The 26,714-nt window shown below is 37.7% G+C and overlaps 2 protein-coding genes across 2 annotated transcripts; one reads left to right on the plus strand and one right to left on the minus strand.

The window, feature by feature from the left end:
* Positions 1–1,864: 1,864 nt before the first annotated feature.
* Positions 1,865–8,587, minus strand: necap1 (NECAP endocytosis associated 1). The gene is made up of 8 exons (XM_067412180.1): positions 8,418–8,587; positions 6,795–6,895; positions 6,594–6,698; positions 6,404–6,485; positions 6,160–6,268; positions 5,843–5,981; positions 5,415–5,508; positions 1,865–2,597 (listed from the first exon to the last, which is right to left on the minus strand). The coding sequence occupies exons 1-8, from the start codon at positions 8,510–8,512 to the stop codon at positions 2,537–2,539; spliced, it is 786 nt and encodes a 261-aa protein (XP_067268281.1). The 5' UTR covers positions 8,513–8,587; the 3' UTR covers positions 1,865–2,536.
* Positions 8,588–9,070: 483 nt separating this feature from the next.
* On the plus strand, positions 9,071–19,645 carry epn1b (epsin 1b). The gene is made up of 10 exons (XM_067361684.1): positions 9,071–9,138; positions 9,789–9,962; positions 10,583–10,666; positions 10,938–11,093; positions 12,902–13,030; positions 13,125–13,245; positions 15,915–16,081; positions 16,193–16,772; positions 18,829–18,969; positions 19,488–19,645. The coding sequence occupies exons 3-10, from the start codon at positions 10,598–10,600 to the stop codon at positions 19,643–19,645; spliced, it is 1,521 nt and encodes a 506-aa protein (XP_067217785.1). The 5' UTR covers positions 9,071–9,138; positions 9,789–9,962; positions 10,583–10,597.
* Positions 19,646–26,714: the final 7,069 nt, after the last annotated feature.

Raw genomic sequence — 26,714 nt, forward strand, 5'->3', positions numbered from 1 at the left:
ACACTGCCTCAGAAGTCTGTCCGAAATCAGTTTCATGAGGTACCTTCATGCACAAACGCTGCCGTACAAGTCAGCGAGGCAGCAAGACAGCTACCTAGGTTGTTGGACGCAGCCTATTTTCTTTGCTCATACTCATGACCAGAAAAGCGGAAGCGGCGCAGGCGACTGTGTCATAATAAAAGTTCTGCTGCTCGTGAGGCATGTGTTGCGCAATCGCTCGAGCAGCGTCGTTCAGTTCCAACAACACTCGGTCCTGCTCTGCTTCATTCTAAATAACCTCATCCATGAACATGATCCCATGTTCCCAGGTCCTATCACTATAGACCCCTTAAAAGTTTGTAAACATTGCAATAGGCTTGTCTAATGTAACCTAACACAACAAGACGACATTTTAAAGTCAAAACCTCAAACTTTTAGCGCGCTAAAATGTCGTCTTGTTTTGTTTTTGGTTGCCAGAATAGAAGGAATAGGACTTTTGGTTGAAAACTAAAGTTTTACCAGATCCCGGCAGACATTCCTTCACAGAAATCAAAGAGATAATTGTGGTTGAATGCAATACGGCGTACAGACTGGACGGAGACGATCATAAATAATGCTTGTGTTTGCAGTGCACACTTCATATCAGGAAAAATTATCGATGCATATGTAACTTAATGGTGTGTTGGTTTTATCTAGTACAAATCAGCAAGTTTCTGTTTTATAGGTGAAAAGTCGCCAACTTTCAGCGCACTAGCTAGCTTAAATGTTAAACAAACATACAGCGATAGATGTGTGTGCCATCCTCTTAACATAATCCACATTGCTAGCCATAATCATAGTTAGCCCAGCGTTAGGTTGCATTAGACAATAAGCCTTGACAAAATTCCCCGGACCATTCGAAAGTAATTCATATGTTGTCTAGGAAATATCGAAAACTTAAGTTAATTTACAAAAATAGCTGTCACGGTCCCGCAGAGTCAGTGACTGCACATATTCGGACAGTTCTGAACCTTCTTCTGCATCTATGTTTAATAAATCCCCCCTAAAACATGCTATCTTACGCTTGTCAACATTGAGTCCAGCATCTCTTTTTGCCTCCAGCTAAGCCCCACCCACCAGGAAACGTTGCAATGTTTACATACTTTTAAGGGGTCTACTCTTTTGCACCATCCGTTGAGATGGAGACCACATGTCCTAAGATTCCGCTCTAAAGCTTGGCGTCATCAAGCTATGCCTTTGTTTTGAATAGGCTTCTAGCGACCTCTAGCGGACAAAATTATTACATATTGTACCTTTAAATCTCTTTTTTGGCCCATTTTACCTGTAAAAGAAAACCTGCTTAATAATTATGCACATCTGAATATAAGGCGTTTTTCACTTCCAGAACAATGATATATCACTTATAAATGATTATATGCTAAATTAATAGTAGTTATTAAGATTGATGTGGTTTGGAAATTGTAAAATTTGCTTGAAAAAAAAAAAAAAAAGAGCAGAATAATGACTTGCCTAATAATTATGCATGCACTGTAACTGTACTATGGTATTTTGGTGGAAGACTATGGTACAGGTTTTTTACATTTTTGTAAGGACAATAAATCAGCAAACTGTTGGACCTGGAGCCGAGGGACTTGATATCTGGTAACAGACAAAATGACAAATCATATACATTTGAAATAGCAAACCCTAATTCAAATAACATTGGACCTCCATAAACAGTAATATGTTTGTATTTGTTTCCACGTTAAAAGCTAGGCTAGGCATAAAGCATTTTAGCATGTCAATATTTTTTTCATAGACTAGTATGGCAAACGCTAATATTTTTGAGAATAATATTTGACAGATTATTAAAGAAAAATCACATGTGAAGCATTGTGCATTGTAGTTCTTTTGTATATTTTATTTTAGTTTAACACATAAATGACTCTGTTACTCTGATCTGTTACTCAAGTAAATGACAATATGGATATGTAATGGATATCTAGACATAATCCCTGTATTTGAGGGACATAATTTTTCTACATTGTGGCCTTCAATCAATATTTTTGTATATTTATACTGTACATGTTCTATATATTCTTATGATATGCAAGATGTTAAGCTCTTGACGTTTCCAGGCCTCATTTAAATTCTACACTTTCAATCCATCTCTGCCTTTTTAAACACTCAAACACACATATATTCACTCCTCCAAAACCAAAGACGAACACATACAAGTTATGATAACAAAGTGGACACATCCAACACCTTGTGGACAAATGTAAAGATACTGAAACAGTCTTCAAAAAAAACATTACCATAAAGTTTCACATATTACGCTCATGGGATGTTCCTCTCCTTTCATACAATCTTTTTCATAACTTCATTTGGTTGATTTGTTTTATAATACTAACAAAACCCATAATAGCCTATTTCTCACCTCTGTGCTCTGCTAAGATTAGCAGCTTTACATATAGCTTGCCTCTAATGTTCCATGCTATTATGCAGTATCTTTTAATTGCAGTAGTTCTTATGAAGGAATGGGAACAATAATGGAATGAAGGATGATGAAACTTTTTCAGAACTGGACCCAGTTCCCAGAAGAGGGTTCTTGGTGAGATGCTGGAGGAGGAACAGAGCTGAAAGAAAGAAAGAAAGAAAGAAAGAAAGAAAGAAAGAAAGAAAGAAAGAAAGAAAGAAAGAAAGAAAGAAAGAAAGAAAGAAAGAAAGAAAGAAAGAAAGAAAGAAAGAAAGAAAGAAAGAAAGAAAGAAAGAAAGAAAGAAAGAAAGAAAGAAAGAAAGAAAGAAAGAAAGATTTTAAAAAAATTATACCAGCTTTTACACGCTAACACATGTAGTAGTTTAAGGCCAGTTTAAAGAAAATATTTAGGACCAGATTTACTAAATGGCAAATTAGACCGCAATCCCATAAAAGCGCAGATAAGAGTGGAAAGTTCTGCGGGTGATCTACTGACAATGCACAAATTAAAGAATACAGGCGCATCCAGGTCATTTCCATAATGATGTGCAAATTAGCGTAGGGTCACAAACAAGTAGTACATGATAATCAGGCCCGTTGGCTGAACGTCTGATGCATATGGCACCTAACATAGGAAACCAATCATCCGATTGGTTGAATTTTCCAGCATTCAACCAATAGGATGCAACCTAAATGTTAGCAAACATTCACAAAATACATGCTATACCTATGTGATCTGATATTCTGCATCACAAACAGTTTATAATGATCCATTTTGTGAGTTATATTTCCTGCGCGAGCTTCTCCTGTATTGTTTATCACGAGCTTGGGGGTGGGGAGCACAAGCTCATTTGCATTTAAAGGTACACACACAAAATCAGCACATTTTCTCCCACCAAAAAATAGGCAGTTAAAACATGATATAATGAAAAAATCCATGGGGTATTTTGAGCTGAAACTTCACAGACACATGGATTGGAAAAGGAAACGTTCAGATAACCTCTTCTTGTGGCATTCCAAATGAATGAACATGAGTGGAGAAAGTTCTCTCCTTTCTTCGAGTCGCTCTCCGTTCTCTGCCATGCTATCAAAGCATGTCGAGCACAAAATGGGTTAAAGGTGTTTTTACAAGATGCAATATAAGCCTAAGGTGTCCCCTGAATGTGTCTGTGAAGTTGCAGCTCAAAATACCCCATAGATTTTTTTTGAGTTAATTTTTTTAACTGCCTATTTTGAGGCATAATTAGAAATGCGCCGATTCAGGCTGCGGCCCCTTTAATTGCCCGCGCTCTCCGCTCCCTCCCGAGCTCTTGACTCTATCAATTCATAAACAAAGTTCACACAGCTAATATAACCCTCAAAATGGATCTTTACAAAGTGTTCATCATGCAGCATGTCTAATTGCGTAAGTATAGTATTTATTTGGATGTTTACATTTGATTCTGAATGAGTTTGATAGTGCTCCATGGCTAACGGCTAATGCTACACTGTTGGAGAGATTTATAAAGAATGAAGTTGTGTTTATGAATTATACAGACTGCAAGTGTTTAAAAATGAAAATAGCGACGGCTCTTGTCTCAGTTAATACAGTAAGAAACGATGGTAACTTTAACCACATTTAACAGTACATTAGCAACATGCTAATGAAACATTTAGAAAGACAATTTACAAATATCACTAAAAATATCATGTTATCATGGATCATGTCAGTTATTATCGCTCCATCTGCCATTTTTCGCTGTTGTCCTTGCTTGCTTACCTAGTCTGATGATTCAGCTGTGCACAGATCCAGACATTAATACTGGCTGCCCTTGTGTAATGCCTCGATCATGGGCTGGCATATGCAAATATTGGGGGTGTACATATTAATGATCCCGACTGTTACGTAACAGTCAGTGTTATGTTGAGATTCGCCTGTTCTTCGGAGGTCTTTTAAACAAATGAGATTTATATAAGGAGGAAACAATGGAGTTTGAGACTCACTGTATGTCATTTCCATGTTCCGTGTACAACTCTTGTTATTCATCTATGCCGAGGTAAATTCAATTTTCAATTTGATGGCACCTTTAAGACATAGGCTTGTTTGGGGGTCTAGCACACACAGAAAATGTTAGATATTCTCCATTCATTTTAACCGATTCGAAACCTCTCTGACTGGTGCATCTCACATCATGTCCCAGAGGGTCATAATACTCACAACTCTACCGTTATATGCAGCATTAAGACATAACCTGATGCAAAAACTTGTGCTTTCTGTATTTGCACAATGATAATTGCATTTTAAGCATAATTAACTTAAAAATCACCAGGTATAGAGCAACTCGTGAAAACACTCAGGAAAGAATGTGTTTTTGTTTGGTTGGTAATATTTGCAATCCATGTAATTCTCTTCACGAGACACAAATAACTTTTGTGTAATGAATTCATCAAGCTCACCATCGCACAGAGAAAAAGGCAGTACGCCTGAAAAACTAACACCAAGTATAATTAATTATTAAGTAATGAGCATGTTAAAATGTTTTAAGGTGCATGTTTATGTGCTTAGCCTAGTTATTGTTTGAAACAGAAACAGGGGTGAATAAAGATGTATTTATTTTTCGTTATGTATTTGCACTTGAAAGTATCCACAAAAAAAAAAGAAAGACGTACGTGCGTTTCTCATCGTGTTTTGGGGGTGGGAGTATGAAGTGTTGGCACCCACTGGCAGAGACATAAATCCGCGCCTATGGTTTAAGACATGCTTTTTTGGGTGTTAAATAATGCAAATACCAGTTAATTGACTACCACAAACCTTAGTAAATCACGTTGCATTATTTATTTAAATACTCTACTCCAATAAATTGTGTCTTCAGTAAATCCATTGTTTAATGCCAAAAGAGGGTTTGTGCTGGCGCAAGCAGTTAGTAAATCTGGCCCTTGGTGATTAGACATAATATCTGAGAACAGGAACTTATTTAATGGTCAAGAATCATGTTACCTTGCAGAGCTGGAGAAATCACCCCATAGGTCAGAGCTGGGGTTTGACTGAACCACTGTATTAGAGTTACTGCTGTCCAGTTCTAATAAACATCCTAAGAGTAGGGGGGGGGGGGAAGAGAAAAACAAAGTGTTTGTCTGTATGTGTCTGTGCATTTGAGTGGGTGAGATATTAATAAAAATGAATTCATATTTTACATTTACATAATTCATATATGGTTACGACACTGATGACGATGTAAATCGAAAAGCTGTCTTTGCATTTGGCCTCTAAATACAGTTTTTTTTTTTTTTTATATTTATGTGTGTGAGCTCCTCTCCTTGTTGAACTCAGTGTCTATATATTACATATATACATAATCCATGGCATCAAAGAAAAAAGGACGCATAAATTAGTTCATATACAAGCAGTAATGAGGTCAAATGTACCTGTTTGTGCTCCTCCTGATGGCTGTTCTGTGTTATGATTGGACGGAGGAGGAGGCGCTATCTTTCCCCCTGGAGGTGGAGGGAGGAGCCCAAAGCCTCCTGAGCTCTGAGGACGGGGTTTGTCTCTCTTTTTCCCTTGCTAAATATAAAGAAACATTTCTCTATTTTAACACAAACTCTCAGTTTATTTACAATATGTGGAAATGACAAATCACTGTATATTCTTCTGAACATGTAGTGTTGCAACACTATAGAGTTATTAATGCCAAAATCTGACAAAAAAATCCAATTAAAAAAGCTGTTTTCAGCAGTTTTACCCCAATATTCAATGTGATGGTCTGTCCCTCTTTAAAGCCTAGATCCAGTTTGGGTCCTGAGTCTGCAGTCTGAGAACTTTTGCTGAGTTCATTCTCCTGTTTAACCCACCTTACAGAAAGAAAAAAAAAAAAAATCAAAAACTGTACATGCTAAAATAGCTTATTATGCCCAAAGGGAAGTAACTAAAAGCATCAAAAAGCATTTCCAGTCATAATGTCCACATGATTTTTAATAGAAACTCACTTGAAATGATCCTGCAAGGCGACATTGAAGTCAAAAGAATCACCTCTGTCTCCAAATCCAACGCCAATGAACGCACTCCGACCTAGAATGCAGGAAGCGTGGATAATGCATATCTAAACTGTGGTATATAAGTCAAGTATTGCCTATTTCCCAGTATGACAAGGTATGTAATGTAAGATGATACACTAACCATTGTCATCCTGTATTCGGAGAACAAAATAGCGACTAGAATCGCTGACAGTCTCCATGGCAATGCCAGGGTATTCCGTAATCGGCGCTTGGGCAAACAGCTCACCTGAAGACAATGATAAAAGAAGGACATCTAGAAGCTGCACAAATGCACAAACATTCATTTTTTTCTTCTTTTTGCATCAGTATGCAGATTTCTAACCTGAGATTTTGTCCTCCAGTTTGATATAAGCCACTTTCCCCTTTGCTGTTACACGCAAACGGCCTGTCCAATCCGGGGCGTCCAGCTTCCAGTCAGCAGCCCTGCCATTATCACGGCAAAAATGTAATTTCCGGTCTATCAAATTGTGTATTTTTGATGCTCTAGATGAGTTTTCTATGGAAACATCTTTAGGGGGAGTTTAAAGGGATAGCTCACACAAAATGTTATGTCTTATGTCATTCCAAACCCATAAGAATTTGCACTAGAACAAACTTCATTTGCTCTCGTGTATCACCCCTGAATGTTTGAGCTTCCTTGTTTACCATGTGTAATGTGCTCTGTGTATTATTGTTTAGATGTAAATAAAAGCATAACCCTAAACCTAAATTAAATCTGTTCATTATAAAAATCTGTTGCATCCCTTCACAAGACTTTGATTAAACTGTTCGATCCATATGGATGAGTTTTACAACGCCCTTTTTTAGGTCTTCTAAGTTTTGGTAACCTGGACTTTCAATGGAGAGGCAGAAACCCCTCGGGTTTCATTAAAAATATCTTAAATTGTGTTAAAGATTAAGTCTTATGGGTTTGAAACGACATGAGGATGAGTAAATGATGATAGAATTTTCATTTTAGGTAACTATCCCTGTAACTACAAAAATAAAACAATTTATTTTCTGTTATAGTCTAACATATGGATACATTACAGTAATGAGCAGCACTGGAGAAAAAGTGATTGTCAGAAAAATAATGTCACAATGCAAAGTCAGTATGAGATGAATATATTCTCCCTACCTGTTTTCTAAATGCATGTTATAGATCTTATTATTTCAATAAACCTTACACAAGGATGTACTTCACAATATGGAAGAAAGATATGCCGCTACTTCAATTTCATTGAGAAAAAGTCTTCATTTTTATGCATTTTGTATTTTTTATGAGGTCCAAATATGACAGGATTCATGCGATTCACACAAATAGCAGCTCCTTGAGTTCAAGCTCATTAGTTTAGTGGAAAAGAAGATGTTTAACAGTTTATGGCGAATCCAGAAGTACTGTAATTTCCATAAGTATTACAACAAGACTCTAAGCTCCTAATGAGGGAATACAACTGGGATTTTAGAGGAGAAATGTGTGTCACTGAAGCATCACATTCTCTGTGGGCAAGAGCTTTTAGGACTAATTATACACTATAAACTGGACCACATATACACCGAAAACACACCTCACATTAACACAATACCATATTATTAGAACCATAAATGACAGATATTTTCAGGCAAATTAGCTGAAAATAATTCTTAATTGTAAAGACATTTTAAGTTGTTTACTCTTTACCAATTCCTATTAAGACTGAGTCGTGAGCTAGTCGTCAAACAGACCAAGCATCTGACATCACAAGATGTTTTTCCTTCTATCAGCAGAACAGTGTGATGAATGTCTCTGCGACATAGCAGTACACAGAATAATAATTAAATGCGATAAATGTATTATTTATTATCAAATCTCGTTCGTAATATAAGTATAGTGCTGATACAGCCAAGACAAAAAAAAACGTATTACAACATTATTTCCAGAACAAACACCTGCCATGGGCTCAGGCCCGCACATCCTTTAATTCACCTGTATCCGCGATTCGACGCCCTCGGTGGGATGCGGTAAACATTGACATCTGGTTTTACGCACAGAATCGACTCATATTCCCCCTCGGACGCCATCTTGAACTGATTTCAACGAATGCGAGTAATATTTCTGTCTTCATCCAATTTGTTATTGCGGGCCAGCCGCTTCTACAGGCATCGGAGCGTCAGTGACGTAAGTGATGCCTCAGGCTCGAGCTTGAGAATCACGCATCACGCGTCATCGGATCTGAGAATGGATGGATCGACTCATTGTCATGGAAACCGGGCTCAGTGCATCTGCAGCCATGATGTTGGGATTAGCGAATTTGACATCGCCTGTTTGCATCCCAAGAAACCAAGTGGCACATTTAACAAACCCTTTAAATTAATTATTTATTTATTATTTTGTTTATTGTCGTTTTGTCAAAGGACTTTCATGCAGCAACAACAACCACGAAATATGTAGGGTTTGTTTACCCTTGTGGGCTTCAATGTAAAACACATAGCCACGCCCGTTTCAATGTAAACCACATAGCCACGCCTTCTCATCAGTAATCACTAACTAGCGTGCGTGCACGCAATGCAAACCGCCACTCCCACCTCATTAATATTCAGTAGGGAGGCTGAGTTCGTTTTTTGACAGGTAGCCGTAAACGGAAGCGGAAATTTCCGCTTCTGGAAAAGCCTCTCATCACCTCTCCTGTCCATTCTTCTCCCAAAAGGTTGGTATATTACAATATAAATATATATTTATTGTATCAATCCATCAATCAATCAGAATTTTTGTCGCCGAGCTGACGTAAGAAGCGATGCTATATGTAAATTATTAGCTAAGACGCAGTGAATGATCATGCGTTATTATCCTCCTGTTTTTAAGGCGATGGCTCTCCATTCACCAAAACTAATATTAGCTTTTGCAGGCGTCAGATTACAGTCAGGGCACGATCAGACCTGTATGATGCGACAGTCTCGCAGTTTACAGGGATCTGGTTCGTGTCTTGTCTGTTATAGTGATTGTCATCACATGATGCTTTCATGCACACATTACCTTAGTGGTGTTTGGTGTCTGCAGCATTGATAGATGTTTATCTGCCTACTGATAAATAGATCGGCCATTATTTGGATCACATAGCATTTGGCAAATATTCTCAGATCAGATTGGATTTGCTGCTGAAAATAGCATAAAATCAAGCTTTATATTGATAGCAGGATAATGCTGTTTGAAAGGATGTTGGCTGTTGATTTTACTCTCATAAATAAATAAATAAATAAATAAATAGTCTAGAGCTATTACAAATTAATAATGCTCTTATGTACACCAGAAAGTAGCATATAAATAAAATAATCTTTATTTTTCTACTAACTTTGACAGCGTGTTTATTTTTGGTCGAACTGTTTCATCGAAACACCAGAGTTACAGAGTCTGTCCTCATATTTATGGTGTTTAGGCCATAAAGTCACCATAGGGAAAGGCTCATGGACTGAAGTGCCCGTCAGCGATTGAGAAATTCAGTCAACAGCCATTCCTACATCCTTTACTTAGCAGGTAAGTGGAGCAAATTACATTCAATATCCTTTTAATGTTATTTGCATGTGTGATATTATTGGTAATCAACTATTCATAATAGCAGATGCATACCATAAGCTCTGATTAGGGTTAATTTAGTTACTAAAACTAAAACTTAAACATATTTTATTTCAGCTAATTGCCAAGGCAGCATTTCTCATTTTCATTTAGTTGAATTTTATTGAATAACTAAAACTAAAATAAAAATGAATAACTATATAGACATATTTAAAAAATGGAAATAATATATTAAAAAACAGCAACAAAATGACTAAAACATTAACTAAAATTGTAAATGAACACGGAAAATATACACCAATTCAAAATATTAATAAAATCTATAATATTGCCTGAATAAAACTAAAATACCACTGGTCTGATATATAACTTATATTATAAATAGACTTATAAACAATAGTGCCTGATTCTATATTATAAAGGCTCTGTTTCCTAATTATCAAAGTTATCAAATAATTATTATGATATAAAAGAAGCCATTTTGATCCATGTACTGTATTTGCAATGATTAACAATGATCAGCCTATTAAGATCATATTTGTTGTACAATGTGTAATTTACAATTTTAAAAATTTGTCTAGGACAAAACCCCCATCATGACTCACTCAATGCTCCGACGCCAACTGAAGAACCTTGTTCAGAACTTCTCTGAGGCAGAGGTCAAGGTGAGTTTTTCCTCTCACTCTATTGTCATCCCGATTCAAGTCTTCAAGGTGAACATTTGTCTATATCAACTATAGATATCACCAATAGTTCATTTGAATGTCATGTCTACACATGTTTTAATACTAAGATTTAATCTACCATCTCATATTATGTTATAAAATTTGCATGAATGGTAGTATGGTAGTATCGTTGGTATCCAGTGCATATTAACTTGCTCTGTTGCGACAGGAGTTATTGTTTAGTGTTTTACATACTGGATCTGTTTTGTAGGTTCGGGAAGCGACCTCTAATGACCCCTGGGGGCCATCGAGCTCCCAGATGGCTGACATCTCGGACCTGACCTACAATGTGGTGGCCTGTAACGAAATTTTGGCTATGCTCTGGAAGCGCCTCAATGATGACAAGAATTGGAGGCACGTGTACAAGGTGAGTGAAGGAGAGAAGAACAGTCACCATGTTTAAGGAACCAGATTCTTAGCTTGCTCGCCTGTGCAGACTGATTGAATATTTATAGCAAGTGATCGTTTTTGTGACTCTGTTGTGCACCCGATCATGTTACCCGATCGGTGGCTGGGTTTTTTTCTGTCAGCAGGACCATTGGTGCTATCGCTGCAGTGTTTGATTATGTGCAGGCAGGATTTTCCATTCAGCATCACTGCCATGATGTTTCTTCCTCTGATGTTTACTTACGGCTTTTGTTTTATTATTGAGAGAGTGAGAGACAGAGAGAGAGATGTAGAAAGAGAGATTGGGTTACACTTGATTTATATGTGGTGCATAATAGTGCATTCCACAACCTGGGGGTCGCAACTACAAATGCCCGATCACCCTTGGCTTTCAAGAGGGAAGGAGAAACAAAAAAAGTAACTGATATGATGAATGAAGAGACCTAGGTACAGAATGAAGTTGAAGGAGATTAGCAATGAGTTGTGGGGCTAAACCATGCAAGGCTTTAATCACATACAGCAGAACTTTAAATTTAACTCTATAGCTAACTGGTATCCAAAGTAGGGTAGCGAGACTAGGGGCCATGTTCTCTTTTTACCCATCAGAAGTCTAGCTGCTGCATTTTGGACTAATTGCAGACGTGAAAAAGTAGACTGAGACAAACCCACATATAAGGTATAATTGGAGTAATCCAAATGGAGCGGCATTTAATAGACAGAGCTGTAGTTCACTGACAAGCCATGCAATATCACGTTCATATCGCAGATGAATCGCCTTCGATAATGAGCGCGATATTGCGTAGCTTGTCAGTGAACTACGGCTCTGTCTATTAAATGCCGCTCCATTTGAAAGCAGGTGATGGCGATTTAGCTGTAATCAGGGAACCGGCTTTACTGACAAAATGCGTGTGACAATCGCATGCGATATTAATCGTGCAGCCCTACCTAATTGATTTCCAAGGTCAGAGATACACGACAAAGAACTAAAACCAATGGCCTCAGTTTTATTCTCATTAAGCTTGAGGAAATTTTCAGGCATCCATAATTTAACTTCAAGACAAGAGATGAGATTACTTATGAAACAACAATCATTTGACCTGACAGGAAGGCAAAGTTTGTGTATCGTCAGCACAACAATGATAAGCTACACTGTACTTCGGAAAGATTGAGCCTAGAGGAAGCATATACAAAGAAAAAAAGCAGAGGACCCAAAATGGAGCCTTGTGGGATGCCACATGTAATCAGTGTTGAAGATGAGGAGTGATTATCAATACTGATAGAAAAAGTTCTGTCATTAAGATATGGGGAAAAAACAACTTTACACAACCCCCTGGATACCATTCAGCAAGGATGCATTAAATTGATCAAAAGTCACAGTAAAGACTTTCACATTGTTACAAAAAAAATGTATATTCCATATAAATGCTTATCTTTTTTTAAACTTTATATTCTTCAAAGAATCCTGGAAATAAACGTATCACTGTTTCCCCAAAAATTTTTAAGTTTTCAGCATTAATAATAATAAGAAATTATTCTTAAACAACAAATCAGCATATTAGAATGATTTCTGAAGGATCATGTGACACTGAAGACTGGAGTAATGGCTAAAATGAAAACAAAAACAAAGCAAAAAAACACATTTTAAAGTGTAGAAATATTTCACAACATTACTGATGTTACTGTATTTTTGATCAAATGAATGCATTAAAACAAAGTACGGACCACAAACGTATATGTACAAGGATTGTCATAACATTGATCGTGTTTTTCTCCTTTTTTCTTCTACAGGCTTTAACCCTTCTTGAATATCTATTGAAAACGGGCTCTGACCGCATCCCTCCGCAGTGTGTGGAGAACATTCACATTATCAAAATCCTAACAGAATACCGCTTCACAGACAAGGATGGAAAGGACCAGGTACTGCAAAATATTTGATTCTTTTACACTCATTACATTAATAATAGAGTATAAAGGTCTGAAAGCTTGCCACTAATGGATTTTCTCTTTGTAGGGGGTCAATGTGAGAGAAAAGGCTAAGATAGTGATGGTGCTCATTGAGGATGAGGAAAAGAGGAAAGAGGAGAGAGATTTTGCTATGAAGACAAAAGACAAGCTGGCAAAGGCTCCCAATGGTAAGACTCATCACCCCATGAGCACCACAGCAGGCATGAAGCATTTGTTTACAACTGAACTCTTGTTACACATCTGATGTCTTGCATAAAGGAGCTTTGGATCCTCACTGTGCAAGTTCACATCTTAATAAATTATGTCAGTATCCGTATTACACATATTATATATTAAATATTTTGAAGGGACAGTGAACACAAAAATGAAACTTTGCCATGATTTACTAATTTTTGTTCATCCATAAAACACAAAAAGAGATTTTGATGAATGTCAAGGTGGCTCCTTATAAGTGGGTAGAAAGTTAGAAACTTAAAAGCAAAAAGGACATAAGAAACACTTTAAAAGTTGCACATACAACTTGTATACACCATACTGTAACATGTTTAGTTTTGTTGTGTTTTAGTTCTGTTTTCCCTGTTCTGTTTTGCCTGTGTTCCCTAGTTAGTTTCCTTGGTTTTTAATTAGTTCTACACACCTGTTCTGTTTTATCTTCTTGATACATACTCATCCCATGTATTTAAATGGTTAGTTCAATCAAAAATTAATTAATTACTCACCCTCATGTTGTTCCACACCTGTAAGACCTTTGTTCATTTTCGGAACACAAATTAAGATATTTTTTATAAAATCCAATGACTCAGTGAGGCCTGCATTGCCAGCAAGACAATTAACACTTTCAATGCCAAGAAAGCTACTAAAGACGTATTTAAAACAGTTCATGTGACTGCAATGGTTCAACCTTAATGTTATGAAGCGACAAGAATACTTTTTGTGTGGCAAAAAAAACAAAATAATGACTTTAGGACAGTGATGGGCGATTTCAAAACACTGCTTCATGAAGCTTTGCAAATCTTTTGTTTCGAATTAGGGATCCGAACCTCTGAATCGAAACAAAGGATTGGTAAAGTTTTGAAGCTTCATGAAGCAGTGTTTTAAAATCACCCATCACTAGATATTGTCAAAAAATCGTTATTTTGTTTTTGTTTTTTTGGTGCACAAAAAGTATTCTCGTAATTTTTGGGTGAACTGACGCTTTATTTTCTCACCCCTAACTTTTAAACGGTTGTGTCTTCTTGATCTTTCTTTTTTTCTTTTTTCATTTTTATCTGTTTAAAGGTGCCCTAGAATGAAAAATTGAATTTACCTTGGCATAGTTGAATAACAAGAGTTCAGTACATGGAAATGACATACAGTGAGTCTCAAACTCCATTGTTTCCTCCTTCTTATATAAACTTCTTATATCATTTGTTTAAAAGACCTCAGAAGAACAGGCGAATCTCAACATAACACCGACTGTTATGTAACAGACAGGATCATTAATATGTACGCCCCCAATATTTGCATATGCCAGCCCATGTTCAAGGCATTAGACAAGGGCAGGCAGTATTAACTTCTGGATCTGTGCAGAGCAGAATCATCAGACTAGGTAAGAAAGCAAGGCCCCGTTTACACGTACATGGTTATTTTGAAAAACGGAGACATTTCTCTTCGTTTGCGCCCTTCGTTTACATGCAAACGGAGAATTCGACTGTGAAAACGAGTCTTTCTAAAAACTCCGGCCAGAGTGGAGATTTTGAAAATCTTCGTTTGCATGTAAACTGAGACAAACGGGTGTTTAGGCAGCCAACGTCACAGTATGCGCCAGAGCTCGCACCTACGTCAAAATTGCGACCTATATTTACATGTGATCATGGAATCGTTTAGAGTAGCAGTCGCATTTATGTTTGTTATTCGTTATTATTTATGTTGTTATTCGTTGCTATTTATGCATTTATGTTGGTGCAAACTCTTCTTGTGTATTATTTGTTGCTATTTTCGGGATTCTGATTGGCTTACGTGGGCTTGAGCTTCTTGTTACACCGCCACCTACAGGTTTGGCATGCTCTTGACGGCATATATACACGGGTACGTGTAAATGAACACTTTTCTGAAAACTGACATGTGTGCACAATTATATTTTTGAAACCGGAGAGATTGAAATGTCCGTTTATGAAAATAGCCGTAGCCCAAGAACAATAGCGAAAAAATGGCAGATGGAGCAATAATAACTGACATGATATCATGATATTTTTAGTGATATTTGAAAATTGTTTTTCTAAATGTTTTGTTAGCATGTTGCTAATGTACTGTTAAATGTGGTTAAAGTTACCATCGTTTCTTACTGTATTCACGGAGACAAGACTGTCGTTATTTTCATTTTTTAAACACTTGCAGTCTGTATAATTCATAAACACAACTTTATAAATCTCTCCAACAGTGTGTAATGTTAGCTTTAGCCACGAAGCACTATCAAACTCATTCAGAATCAAATGTAAACATCCAAATAAATACTATACTCACATGATCCGACGCATGCATATAGTATGCATGACGAACATCTTGTAAAGATCCATTTGAGGGTTATATTAGGTGTGAACTTTGTAAATGCACTGTATTATAGTCGAGTGCTGGGGGGAGGGCAGGGAGCGCGCGATTTAAAGGGGCCGCACGTTAAATCGGTGCATAGTTAATGATGCCCCAAAATAGGCAGTTAAAAAAATTAATGAAAAAAAAAATCTATGGGGTATTTTGAGCTGAAACTTAACAGACACATTCAGGGGACACCTTAGACTTATATTACATCTTGTAAAAACTGGTACTATGGCACCTTTAACTCTCATGTTTTTTTTGTCAGCATCCTCTGCTACAGGACCAGAAAAAGAAAAGCCAGAGATCCCCCCATATACAGGGCTGCCCTCCCTGGACAACATCCCATCAGTGGCTGACCTGACCGCTGCCATGGCCAAGAAGAAGGAGGAGCAGAAACGTCTGGAGGCCGAGAGGAAAGAGGCAGAGAGAAGGGTGAGACAGACTGACCAATTACTCAGAGAAACTTTATTACAGTAATACTGAATGAGATCACAGAATAATTATCAGGCTGTCTAAGCTGATGATGTAAATTTGTGGATTCAGGCAAAGGAAGGTGACACAGAGCCAGATCTTTGGGAAAAAGCAGCAACAGCAGCACCTCCGTCCAGCTCGGACCCCTGGGGAGCCTCATCCGATGCATCCAACGAATCCGCCCCTGCTACCAACGACCCATGGGGGGCATCATCTGATGATGCAAAGAAATCCAGTCCAACTACCAATGATCCTTGGGGTGGATCTTCTGATGGGAAAAATGGATCTGCACCCACATCCAATGATCCATGGGGAGGATCTGCCAGTGACGAGAATGATTCTCCACCTGCCTCCGGTGATCCTTGGGGAGGATCTACGAATGACGAGAAAAGTTCTCCACCTGCCACCAGCGACCCATGGGGCAACTCTGCTGGAATTTCAGAGGATAGTGCCCCATCAACAAACGATCCATGGGGGGCTCCAGCTGAAACGGTGAAAGACTCGACAGTGACGTCAGATCCTTGGGGGCCACCGGCAGATAATGTACAGGATTCAGCACCTGCAAACTCTGACCCCTGGGGGGCATCATCAGCCACGTCTGATCCATTTGGTGATGGTTCAAACGCAGATAATGACCCTTGGGGCACAACAGGTAAGAAAGTGACTAGATTGAAGAACAGGTACATCACACCACATTTACCCCTTTTCCACCAAGGCCGTTTGAGTGCTGGTTCGGAGCCAGAGCCTAGTTTCAAATCAGTTCCTTGTGTTTCGACACCCAAAGCACCAGCTCCGAACCAGGAAAAGTGGTTCGTAAGTAGCACCAAAACATTGCTGGGCTAGAAGTAAGAACCGCTTGTGTCAGGGGCTGGGGGCGGGGTTACCCTGACCAACAAGAAACTTGTGACCGCCATTTTTGAAATAGCAGCTAATCGAGCTAATAGCAGCTCGATTGTAATCTCCGTCTATATACAAATTACGGCGAGCTGTGTTCGGATGCCATTGTAGGTTCGCAAAGCCATGAGCATCAACAGTAGTGAAACATCCGCGATTGCTGATAGAAGGCTTGTTCGAGATGCATCGGAGCAGCGCGGTCCGATTCGGCGGGTGACATCGGAGTGCCACGGATCCGCGGGAGCGTTTGTAGAGCATGCGACTCCTTGTGCTTTTCGATCATTCTCGCGGTTCTTTGATGTCATGCACCGATCGCTCTGCGGGAAGCTGATGCATCTTGAACTAGGGCTCCGAACCGGTTCAAGGAACGAAAACAAAAACCTGAAACAAACAAAATTTGAACAGGAACATAAAAAAAAATGAAAATGAAATCAAGTTTAAACATTCTAAACAGAAAGGCTTATTTGAAATGACCATTAACAGGTTAATCACGTTATTTTGTTTAAGATTTTAATTTGGCAGTCACCAATCATGAATTCAAATAGTACGGCTTATGCAAATGTGACATTGACACATCCAACGTAAGTGAAATGTCTGCACTCGCTCAATTGTCAAGCCATCCTGTGTAAGTCGCAAGGCAATGTGCCAGCATTAGTTGGATTGCAGGAGTTTATCAGAGGATATGTCACCATGTCAGGCTATATCCATGTCTGCTACAGATCTGTTGATCTGGAAAGCATCTAAATCTTAAACATCTTAAAGGTCCCGTTCTTCGTGATCCCATGTTTCAAACTTTAGTTAGTGTGTAATGTTGTTGTTAAAATATAAATAAAATCTGTAAAATTTTAAAGCTCACACTGTATATTTTCATCCTACAGTCCAATCACCTTTGTTTGGCCTTCCCAGGGATGCTGTACTTAGAGATCAATGGTTACAATATATGTTTAACTCGGTTCCCGAAAATTATAATCCACATGTAAAACTATGTACAGCACATTTTGCTGAGGACAGCTTTCTCAATGTAAATCAGTTTAATGCTGGATTCGCACAAAGATTATTCTTGAAACATGGAGCAGTTCCCTCTTTGTCTGGAGAAGGCGTTGTTTATGGACCACAACCGGTAAGCTATGCTGCTGTCGAATCACAACACAGGAACCGCTGGCACAATCAGAACTCGTTACGTATTTCTGAAGGAGGGACTTCATAGAACAAGGAAGTCATCAGCCCGTTTTTATGACAGTGGAAACAGCGGTATACAGATAAGTAAATTATGTGAAAAATACTGTGTTTTTTTACACGCGAAACATGAACACATGTTATATTGCACACTATAAACACAATCAAAGCTTCAAAAAACCACAAAAAACGGGACCTTTAAATACATCTTCTAAATGTCTATATGACATCTGAAAGGAAACATCCCAGAGACGTATTGCAGATGAGAAAACACTCTTAAAAATACAAAAACTCTCAAAATACATCTTCCAGATTTAAATGCAGACATCAGATAGATGTCTCCGAGATGTACTTGTGCTATCAGGGTTGTAGCTGTATGGGTAATGTTACAGAAGCAACGCATGAACAGAAATGTTAAAATACTGATTTAGCTGGAGTGAACCGATTAATTTTGTTTTTTTGTTTTTTTTAGCCCTGTTTTTCACAAATACTATTAAGTTAATAGTGATGGTGTAGTTGTATGTCAGGTGTTCACATGCTCCATTTGATTGTTTAAACTAACAAAATAAATGTACATTCAGAACAATATCAGCATGAGCTCACTTTTCCTAGCTAATCATTGTATTTCTTACACTCAGTATCTTCACCCCCCACTGCAAATGACCCCTGGGGTGCCCCATCAGCTCCGACTGATGCTATGACGACTGGTGACCCTTTCGGTGATGGAGGTAGTTCAGATCCCTGGGGAGGTTCTTCTGAGAATGGTACTAACAGAACAGGTTTCTTATTTTTCATGGTCAATTTTCAACTAGCCTTAAGCTCAGACTCATTCATTAGTTCACAAACTTGCTGATGCACATTGCGCACAAAAATGGCAAGAGCTTTCTAAAATCACAAGCTCCCATCTAATCTAGTTGCTGAGATTTTACAAAGACTACCATTTTCTTGTCATTGAATCTATTGGAGAGTTTGTTTGAGACATTTAGTAGAAAATAAACAAGATATTTCTCTGTTTAATATTCCTCTCTTATAAGCGCTTTTCACACTATGCTTAACCCCGGGTTATCGTCGTTCTAAACACCTCTTTTAACCTAGGGTAATCAAACGTTTCACACTTGTAATTTAGAAGCGGGGTTAGCAACCAATAAAAATATTAATTTATTTTTTAAAAATCGTACTGACCCCAAACTTTTGAAAAGTAGTAAATAAAATAAAGGGTTAGCATTTGAGTGCTTTTCCTTTGTTTCGTTAGCACAAGAGAAGTTATTTTGCCTGAATTATTTTTTTCTATCAATAGGTACAAAAACAGCTGATGAGACCAAAAAGCCAGCATCCTTCCTGGGAGCAGGTGCTTCATTGGTGGACTTGGACTCTCTTATGTCAGTCAAGCCCAAACCGAAACAGCCCCCTCTCAGCGCCATCTCCACTCAAAAAGCCCTGGGTAAGGAGGGCTGAGAGAGAGAAAGACACTGACAATAAGAGCGACTGAGAAAGAGAGTATAGTTATCTGTTTATTTTTGAGTGTTTGTGACGCAATGTTTTCCAAGCCTAGAGTTCATATAGTCATGTGGAACATAACCTGTAGGTAGTTGATGTAGATCTCATCTCAACCTTCTTTATCCCTGCTTCTATATGCTATCCACTTCCCTTCTCCCTCCCTCCCTCCCTCCCCATCAACCCTTTTTGGTTTGCACACTTTCAACTTTCATCCTTCCCAGGTGTTTTGCCAGCCACAGGCATTATCAGGCCATTGGGTGGCAGCATATCCAATGCAGGCGGTTCTGTTGCACAGCCTTCAAACCCAAATTATTTTGGTTTTAATGCCATGACACCCTGTTCCAGTGGCCTCTTCCCCCTAAACACAGCCTTCGGGGTGCCTGCCGCCCATATGGCATCTCCAACCCAGAATGCAAGCCTTTCAGCTTTAACGATGCCCAGCATGGGTTTTTCCATGGCTAACCCTCACATGGCGACTAGAATGGTACAGCCCAACAACCCTCTTATTGGTGAGTTATCTACTATGTCTCTCACAGGAACCATTACCCCACAAGCTCCAGTTCTTCATCGACCTCCATTGGTTTGGGGCACTGGAACTCGGGCAGCTGGGAAAGGAAATAACATTTTTTGAGTTTTCCATCCATCATCCATTCATCCCTAGCCCTCTTCTTCTCCCACTCCCTTCACTAATCCTAGTTGATTATGTGTGTGTATATAAGTGTGTGCAAATATTTAAATATTAATGAGCAACAATATACCGTAAGTCTTCTGTTTTGGGAAAAAAGCATGCATACCCCTGCCTTTCCAACAAGATGGACTGACAGATTGAAGCAGGTGTTTTGTTTATTCATTTGTTGGATTTTTTTCAGTATGTTTTAAATAACGTTCTTAAAGGTTTAAGGAAAACTGGCATATCTACTGGAATAACTGACCTGCCAGTGAGCAGATTTTGGATTCACTACCGTGCAAATGTTTGGGGCCAGTAAGATATTTTTAGGAAATTAATACTTTTATTCAGCAAGGACACATTAAATGTATTAAAAGTTACAGTAAGCACATTTATAATGTTACAAAAGATTTTTAATTCAAATAAATGCTGTTCTTTGGAACTTGGGGACATGTTCACACAGCAACAGAATACAGTTGTCAGTCATGTATTTGAGTCTTTTATACGGTTAGGTTCACACGCACAATACGTGCACACGCACAATTACAGGAGTGACAACTGCATTCTATAACCAGAGTCACACCCTTAAAGGTGCCATCGAATTGAAAATTGAATTTACCTCGGCATAGTTGAATAACAAGAGTTCAGTACATGGAAATGACATACAGTGAGTCTCAAACTCCATTGTTTCCTCCTCCCTATATAAATCTCATTTGTTTAAAAGACCTCTGAAGAACAGGCGAATCTCAACATAACACCGACTGTTACGTAACAGTCGGGCTCATTAATATGTACGCCCCCAATATTTGCATATGCCAGCCCATGATCGAGGCATTACACAAGGGCAGCCAGTATTAATGTCTGGATCTGTGCACAGCTGAATCATCAGACTAGGTAAGCAAGCAAGGAAAAACAGCGAAAAATGGCAGATGGAGCGATAATAACTGACATGATCCATGATATTTTTAGTGATATTTGTAAATTGTCTTTCTAAATGTTTCATTAGCATGTTGCTAATGTACTGTTAAATGTCGTTAAAGTTACCATAGTTTCTTACTGTATTCACGGACACAAGAGCCATCGCTATTTTCATTTTTAAACACTTGCAGTCTGTATAATTCATAAACACAACTTCATTCTTTATAAATCTCTCCAACAGTGTAGCATTAGCCGCTAGTCACGGAGCACTATCAAACTCATTCCGAATCAAATGTAAACATCCAAATAAATACTATACTTACGCGATTAAACATGCTGCATGATGAACACTTTGTAAAGATCCATTTTTAGGGTTATATTAGCTGTGTGAACTTTGTTGATAGAGTCGAGAGCTCGGAAGGGGGCGGAGAGCGCGAGCAATTAAAGGGGCCGCAGCCTGAATTGGCGCATTTCTAATTATGCCTCAAAATAGGCAGTTAAAAAAAATTTATTAAAAAAAATCTATGGGGTATTTTGAGCTGCAACTTCACAGACACTTTCAGGGGACACCTTAGACATATATATTACATCTTGTAAAAAAAAACATTCGATGGCACCTTTAAATTTTCAGGACTCACAACCATATTCTCGGATATTCTCGATGTGTCATCTGAAAGATTTACTTAGATACAGTCACTATTCTCCACCGGAGCCGCTCCCATCAGTTTTGAGTTCTGTGCACCTCTCAAATGTCATGTGCAAGACATGAGTGCAACGGTTAAATGTGTCCAGCTAGGGCATGTTTATATTGAAGCTACTGACGGTTAATGAAGATTTGATGGATGAACTCGCGGCTCAGTTGGACTCTGTCCTGTCAAAAGTGATAAGACTTTTCAGTTTTATGGACGTCACCATACTTGATATTACTTTGGTCACTGTCGCTATGGTTACTAGTAAGAGAATACGGTCTTGACTCTCGTTGCATACAGACAATATTCGAGATGCTACTGTAAGTTGCTGTGTGAACGGGACATTTCGAGACTCGCGCATGTAAGTAAATGCGGTTGTCAATCCCAAAAACTGACAGTGTGAACGTATTCATCAAAGTATCCTGAAAAATGTCTCACTGTTTCCACACACACACAAAAAAATATTAAGCAGCAATACAGTTTTCTTGAGCACAAAATCAGCATAGAAGAATGATTGCTGAAGGATCATGTGACACTTAAGACTGGAGTAATAATGCTTTGCTGTCACAGGAATAAATTTTTTTTTTTTTTAAATATATTAGAATAGAAACAGTTATTTTAAATTGTAAAAATATTTTACATGATTGTTTTTGATGTATGTTTCAGCCTTGATGAGCCTAAAAGACTTCTTTCAAAAACATTAAAAAATCTTACTGACCCCAAACAGGTCGTTTTGCATCTGATAACATAGCTGGATAAACATCCAGCTTGCTTTGAGGAGTAAAAATAATAAAAAATCTGTGGTTATTCCCAAACCTACCTGAATAACCAAGGAAGCCACAAAGTAGATACGCTTTGACATTTATTTTTTTGTAACCAGCATTGAATATATTTGTTTTTTATTTGCTAGTTTAGTTCCGTGAGCAGCATTCTGTATAACACACAAGATGCGTATTGGAATATCCAGATGTGACTTGTAGTGATTATTATGATGAGAGACATTCCAGTCATAAACATTTTTATGCTTTAGCTGGTTATGTCATGCAAACAGGTATGGGGTGTATATAACTTTGAGGGTCCTAATACTTGACCAGATCACTTTTTTTTTATTTTTATTTTTTTTTATACATGTTTGAGTATGTCATTTGGTTTAAAAATCTGCTGAAGGCAAAACACTGCAAGTGGTGATCATGCACAGAGTTTGTTGGGAATTATTGTTTATTGAAGTAAGCTAACAATATGAGAGCACTGAGAGAATAGAGGAAGAGAAAGATATAAAGAAGATTCATGTTCTTTATTTATTAAGATGCATCTTTATCACAGTTTGCTTTCTGTTGCAAAATTGATATTTATTTTTATTAGTGTATTTATTTATTTATTTATTTATTCTAATTATATTCTGACTTTTCTTTTGGTCCTGATATTATTCTGTCATTAAAAGGAAAAACTTGTTGGAAGATCAAACTCATTATAATTCGATGAAATTCAAAAATGTATGGAGAAAGCATACTTTTCAATATTGGCTATAATTATAGGTTCAGTTACAGTTTTATTTTGTATTACAAATATATTTATTTATTTATTCAACCAGCTATGGTAAACCTGTGGTGTTACCTGTGAAAGTGCACAATTTAAGAATAAAGTGACAAGATCATTGAAAAGTATATCTTTCATACTAGTGACTTTATTATTTATGTTAAGGAATATTTCAGATTCGATACAATATTTTGTCAGACGTTTTCATCCAATGTGCAAAAATAAAGAGAAGAATATGGTCATTTTTGATTGACTGCCAAAGTTTCAAAATTATGAAATGCTGTATTTCATACAGGAGCTTACATAACAGATTAAGTTGAATAGCTTGAATTTAGCTTATTGTTAACCTTATTGGCAGCATGCTGTTGAAAATAATTTTGAAAACCTTGAGGAAGAGCACATCTGAGTCATGCTATTGCACTACTGTGTTTTAACCACCAGGGGGATCATGACTTTAGTGGGATGTCCAGTCTCTCCATCTCAGTATTTATGTAGAGGAGAAAAGGTTTCAGAAAAAAGCAGTTTTTTCTAAGCAGTTGCTTTTTATTCAAAACAATTTCCAGCACAATAATTGCAGGCCCAATGCATTATTGTGATGTCATTTGGTACTAAACCTGCAACCATATTCTTAAAGAGTTAGTTGACCCATAAATAAAATTTAGTTCATCTTCAGAACACAAATTACAATATTTTTGAAGAAATCCAAGATGTTTTTTATCTCCCATAGAAAGCAATAAAAATTACCACATTCAAGGTCCCGAGAAAAGACATTGTTAAAATAGTCAACATGACAACAGTGGTTCAAACTTAAAGGTACAATTTGTGATATTTTTTAAGTCTATTCAAAACAAAGGCGTAGTTTGATGACGCCAAGTTTTAGAGCGGAAATTTGGGACATGTGTTCTCCATCTCAACGGACGGTGGAAAAGAATAGGGATTGGAGTCTGGAAGAACTCATGTTCGTGGATGCGATTATTAACGTTACTGTAGCAGAGCAGGACCGAGTGTTGCGGGAGCTGAACGAGGAGCTGGAGCAATTGATCAACACACGCCTCACGAGCAGCAGGACTTTTATTATGACACAGTCGCCGGCGCCGCTTCCGCTTTTCCGCTCATGAGTTTACGGGAGCTGTCCTTGTCGACAGAACCAGCGGCAGATGGTAAACAGTAATTATGTTCCATAAATAAGTAACACAATCCACCATAAAATGTGCAAGAAGTAAATAAGGAACTGTTTGAAGCAAGCTAGTGGTTTGCTGGACGCTAGACTCTACTTCCGCATTTGTCCACGGCACTGTTGTCATGTGGTTTCTACGCCAGTAAAGGCGGTAACAAAGGGTAACTGACGTCATTGACAGGCGACTGCACTGCCCCGTGTCACTGTTTAGAATGGGAATTTTCTCATGATTTACAAGTAGTTGAAAACATTAGAGATATTGTTTGTAATCAGCTGGACAAAATATATAACACTAGCCTAGTGGTTTTTGGATATTTTACTGCAAAAATTTTACATATTGTACCTTTAATGTTCAAACTTAAAGAATATTTTTTTTAGCAAAAACTAAACAAAAATAACAACTTTATTCAACCATTTTTTTCTCTTCCCTGTCAGTCTCCTACGCAGTTGATGCAGTAAACACAGTGCAGAGCGTCCGTGTTCTATGTCAGAATGCCGACTCCGTATCATAACATTAAGTTTGAACCACTGTAGTCACATTGTCTATTTTAACAATGTCTTTACTACTTCTCTGGACCTTGAATGTGGTAATTTCATTGCTTTCTATGGGTGATTAAAAAAAAAACCCTCTCGGATTTCATTAAAAATATCTTAATTTGTGTTCTAAAGTTGAACGAAGGTTTCGCAGGTTTGGAAAGGCATGAGGGTGAGTAATTAATGACAGAAATGTAATTTTTGGGTGAACTAACACTTTAACCTTTAGGCTACTGCATTCCTGACACAAAAAGAAAAATAATTTTCTGGCATTGCTGTAGTTAAATGGTTTGGTTTTGGACGCAGTCCAGGACAATACAGTGTAGTCTGAAAAGCTTCCAAGATTATTGAATAAACACATACAAATACATGTGCTTATGAGGACTTGTGAACATCTATAGAGAACCATTTAAATCAGCATCCTTACATGGAGGAGATGAATGTAACCTGCTTGTAGGCGAACAGAGAGAGAGATTTAAATGGAGAAATAGAAAGAGGCAGAATCGAAGGAACAGATGGACTTAGGCGGATTAAGTGAAATCTGGGTGGGTTTGTCATAAACATCCACTCGATGTTGAGAATGAATAAAAGAAAAGACAGAGACAGTGAGATAATAAAAGTGAAACTGCAGAGACAGATGCACAGTGGCTGAGGAGGTGAGTTTTATTTCTTTTTTTCAGCACTTGTGATCAACATTTGTGTGTTTATGAAATATACTGAAATACCAATCTGAACTTTTTTTATGTGCGTGCATTTTGCCTTTCATTTAAAAAAAAAAGTGGGAAAAAAAAAACATTAAAATGTATTTAATTGTCTTTTGTTGGCATGGAATTGTTTAATATTACCAGGTGCACTACATATATCCCTGCAAATATATCATGATTATGGTGATTTAATACAATTCATTCCTCATGTGATCATAAGTATTTAAATATATGTCTGTGTTGAATGTTTATTTTAAAGAAATATATATACAATTATTTACAATGATAAAATACTGTGAATAGTAAATGGATATTTAATATTTTAAAATGATTAAATATAGATACACAAATCTATATTTTTCAGACTGCTGAAGACTTCATTATACTTAATCTCTCTGGTCTGTAGATGTAGGTGTCTTAGGAGGCTCTGGGTGGACCAGGAGAGACAGATGTACCTTTTAGATTAACCGAGATCATGAAGGATTACAAAGAAATGGACGATGGTGATTAAGATGTGGAATAAGTAAGAAATTCTCAGAAAATTGTAATCTCTCCAAGAAAGAGGCCAGGTGAGAGAGATGGGAAAAAACAAAGAGAAGAACCAAGGTCATTTTTGATTGACTGCAAGACCAATTTCATCTCTGTGCTCTGAATATTCAGCAGGAAGATTTTTCATTGTCTGCTTCATCTCCTTTGGGTGCTTTGAGGACATATTGGCCATATTTGTTGGTCATAGATGAACGAAGGGAACATGTTTAACACTTTCTGAGCCATTTCTGCATTTCACCAGCTGTGAACAAAC

Source organism: Chanodichthys erythropterus, chromosome 15 (assembly GCF_024489055.1).
Source record: "Chanodichthys erythropterus isolate Z2021 chromosome 15, ASM2448905v1, whole genome shotgun sequence".
Classification (NCBI taxonomy): Eukaryota; Metazoa; Chordata; class Actinopteri; order Cypriniformes; family Xenocyprididae; genus Chanodichthys; species Chanodichthys erythropterus.

Bases quoted from the DNA above. Each gene is read 5' to 3' on its own strand.
- necap1 (XM_067412180.1), bottom strand. From the start codon at position 8,512: ATGGCGTCCGAGGGGGAATATGAGTCGATTCTGTGCGTAAAACCAGAT. The intron at 6,269-6,403 runs GTGAGTTTCTAT...TCTTTCTGTAAG, and splicing joins GCCTTGCAGGATCATTTCAA to GTGGGTTAAACAGGAGAATG. The intron at 2,598-5,414 runs GTAACATGATTC...TCTTTCTTTCAG, and splicing joins GATTTCTCCAGCTCTGCAAG to CTCTGTTCCTCCTCCAGCAT.
- epn1b (XM_067361684.1), top strand. From the start codon at position 10,598: ATGACTCACTCAATGCTCCGACGCCAACTGAAGAACCTTGTTCAGAAC. The intron at 13,031-13,124 runs GTACTGCAAAAT...TTCTCTTTGTAG, and splicing joins ACAAGGATGGAAAGGACCAG to GGGGTCAATGTGAGAGAAAA. The intron at 13,246-15,914 runs GTAAGACTCATC...TTTTTTTGTCAG, and splicing joins GCTGGCAAAGGCTCCCAATG to CATCCTCTGCTACAGGACCA.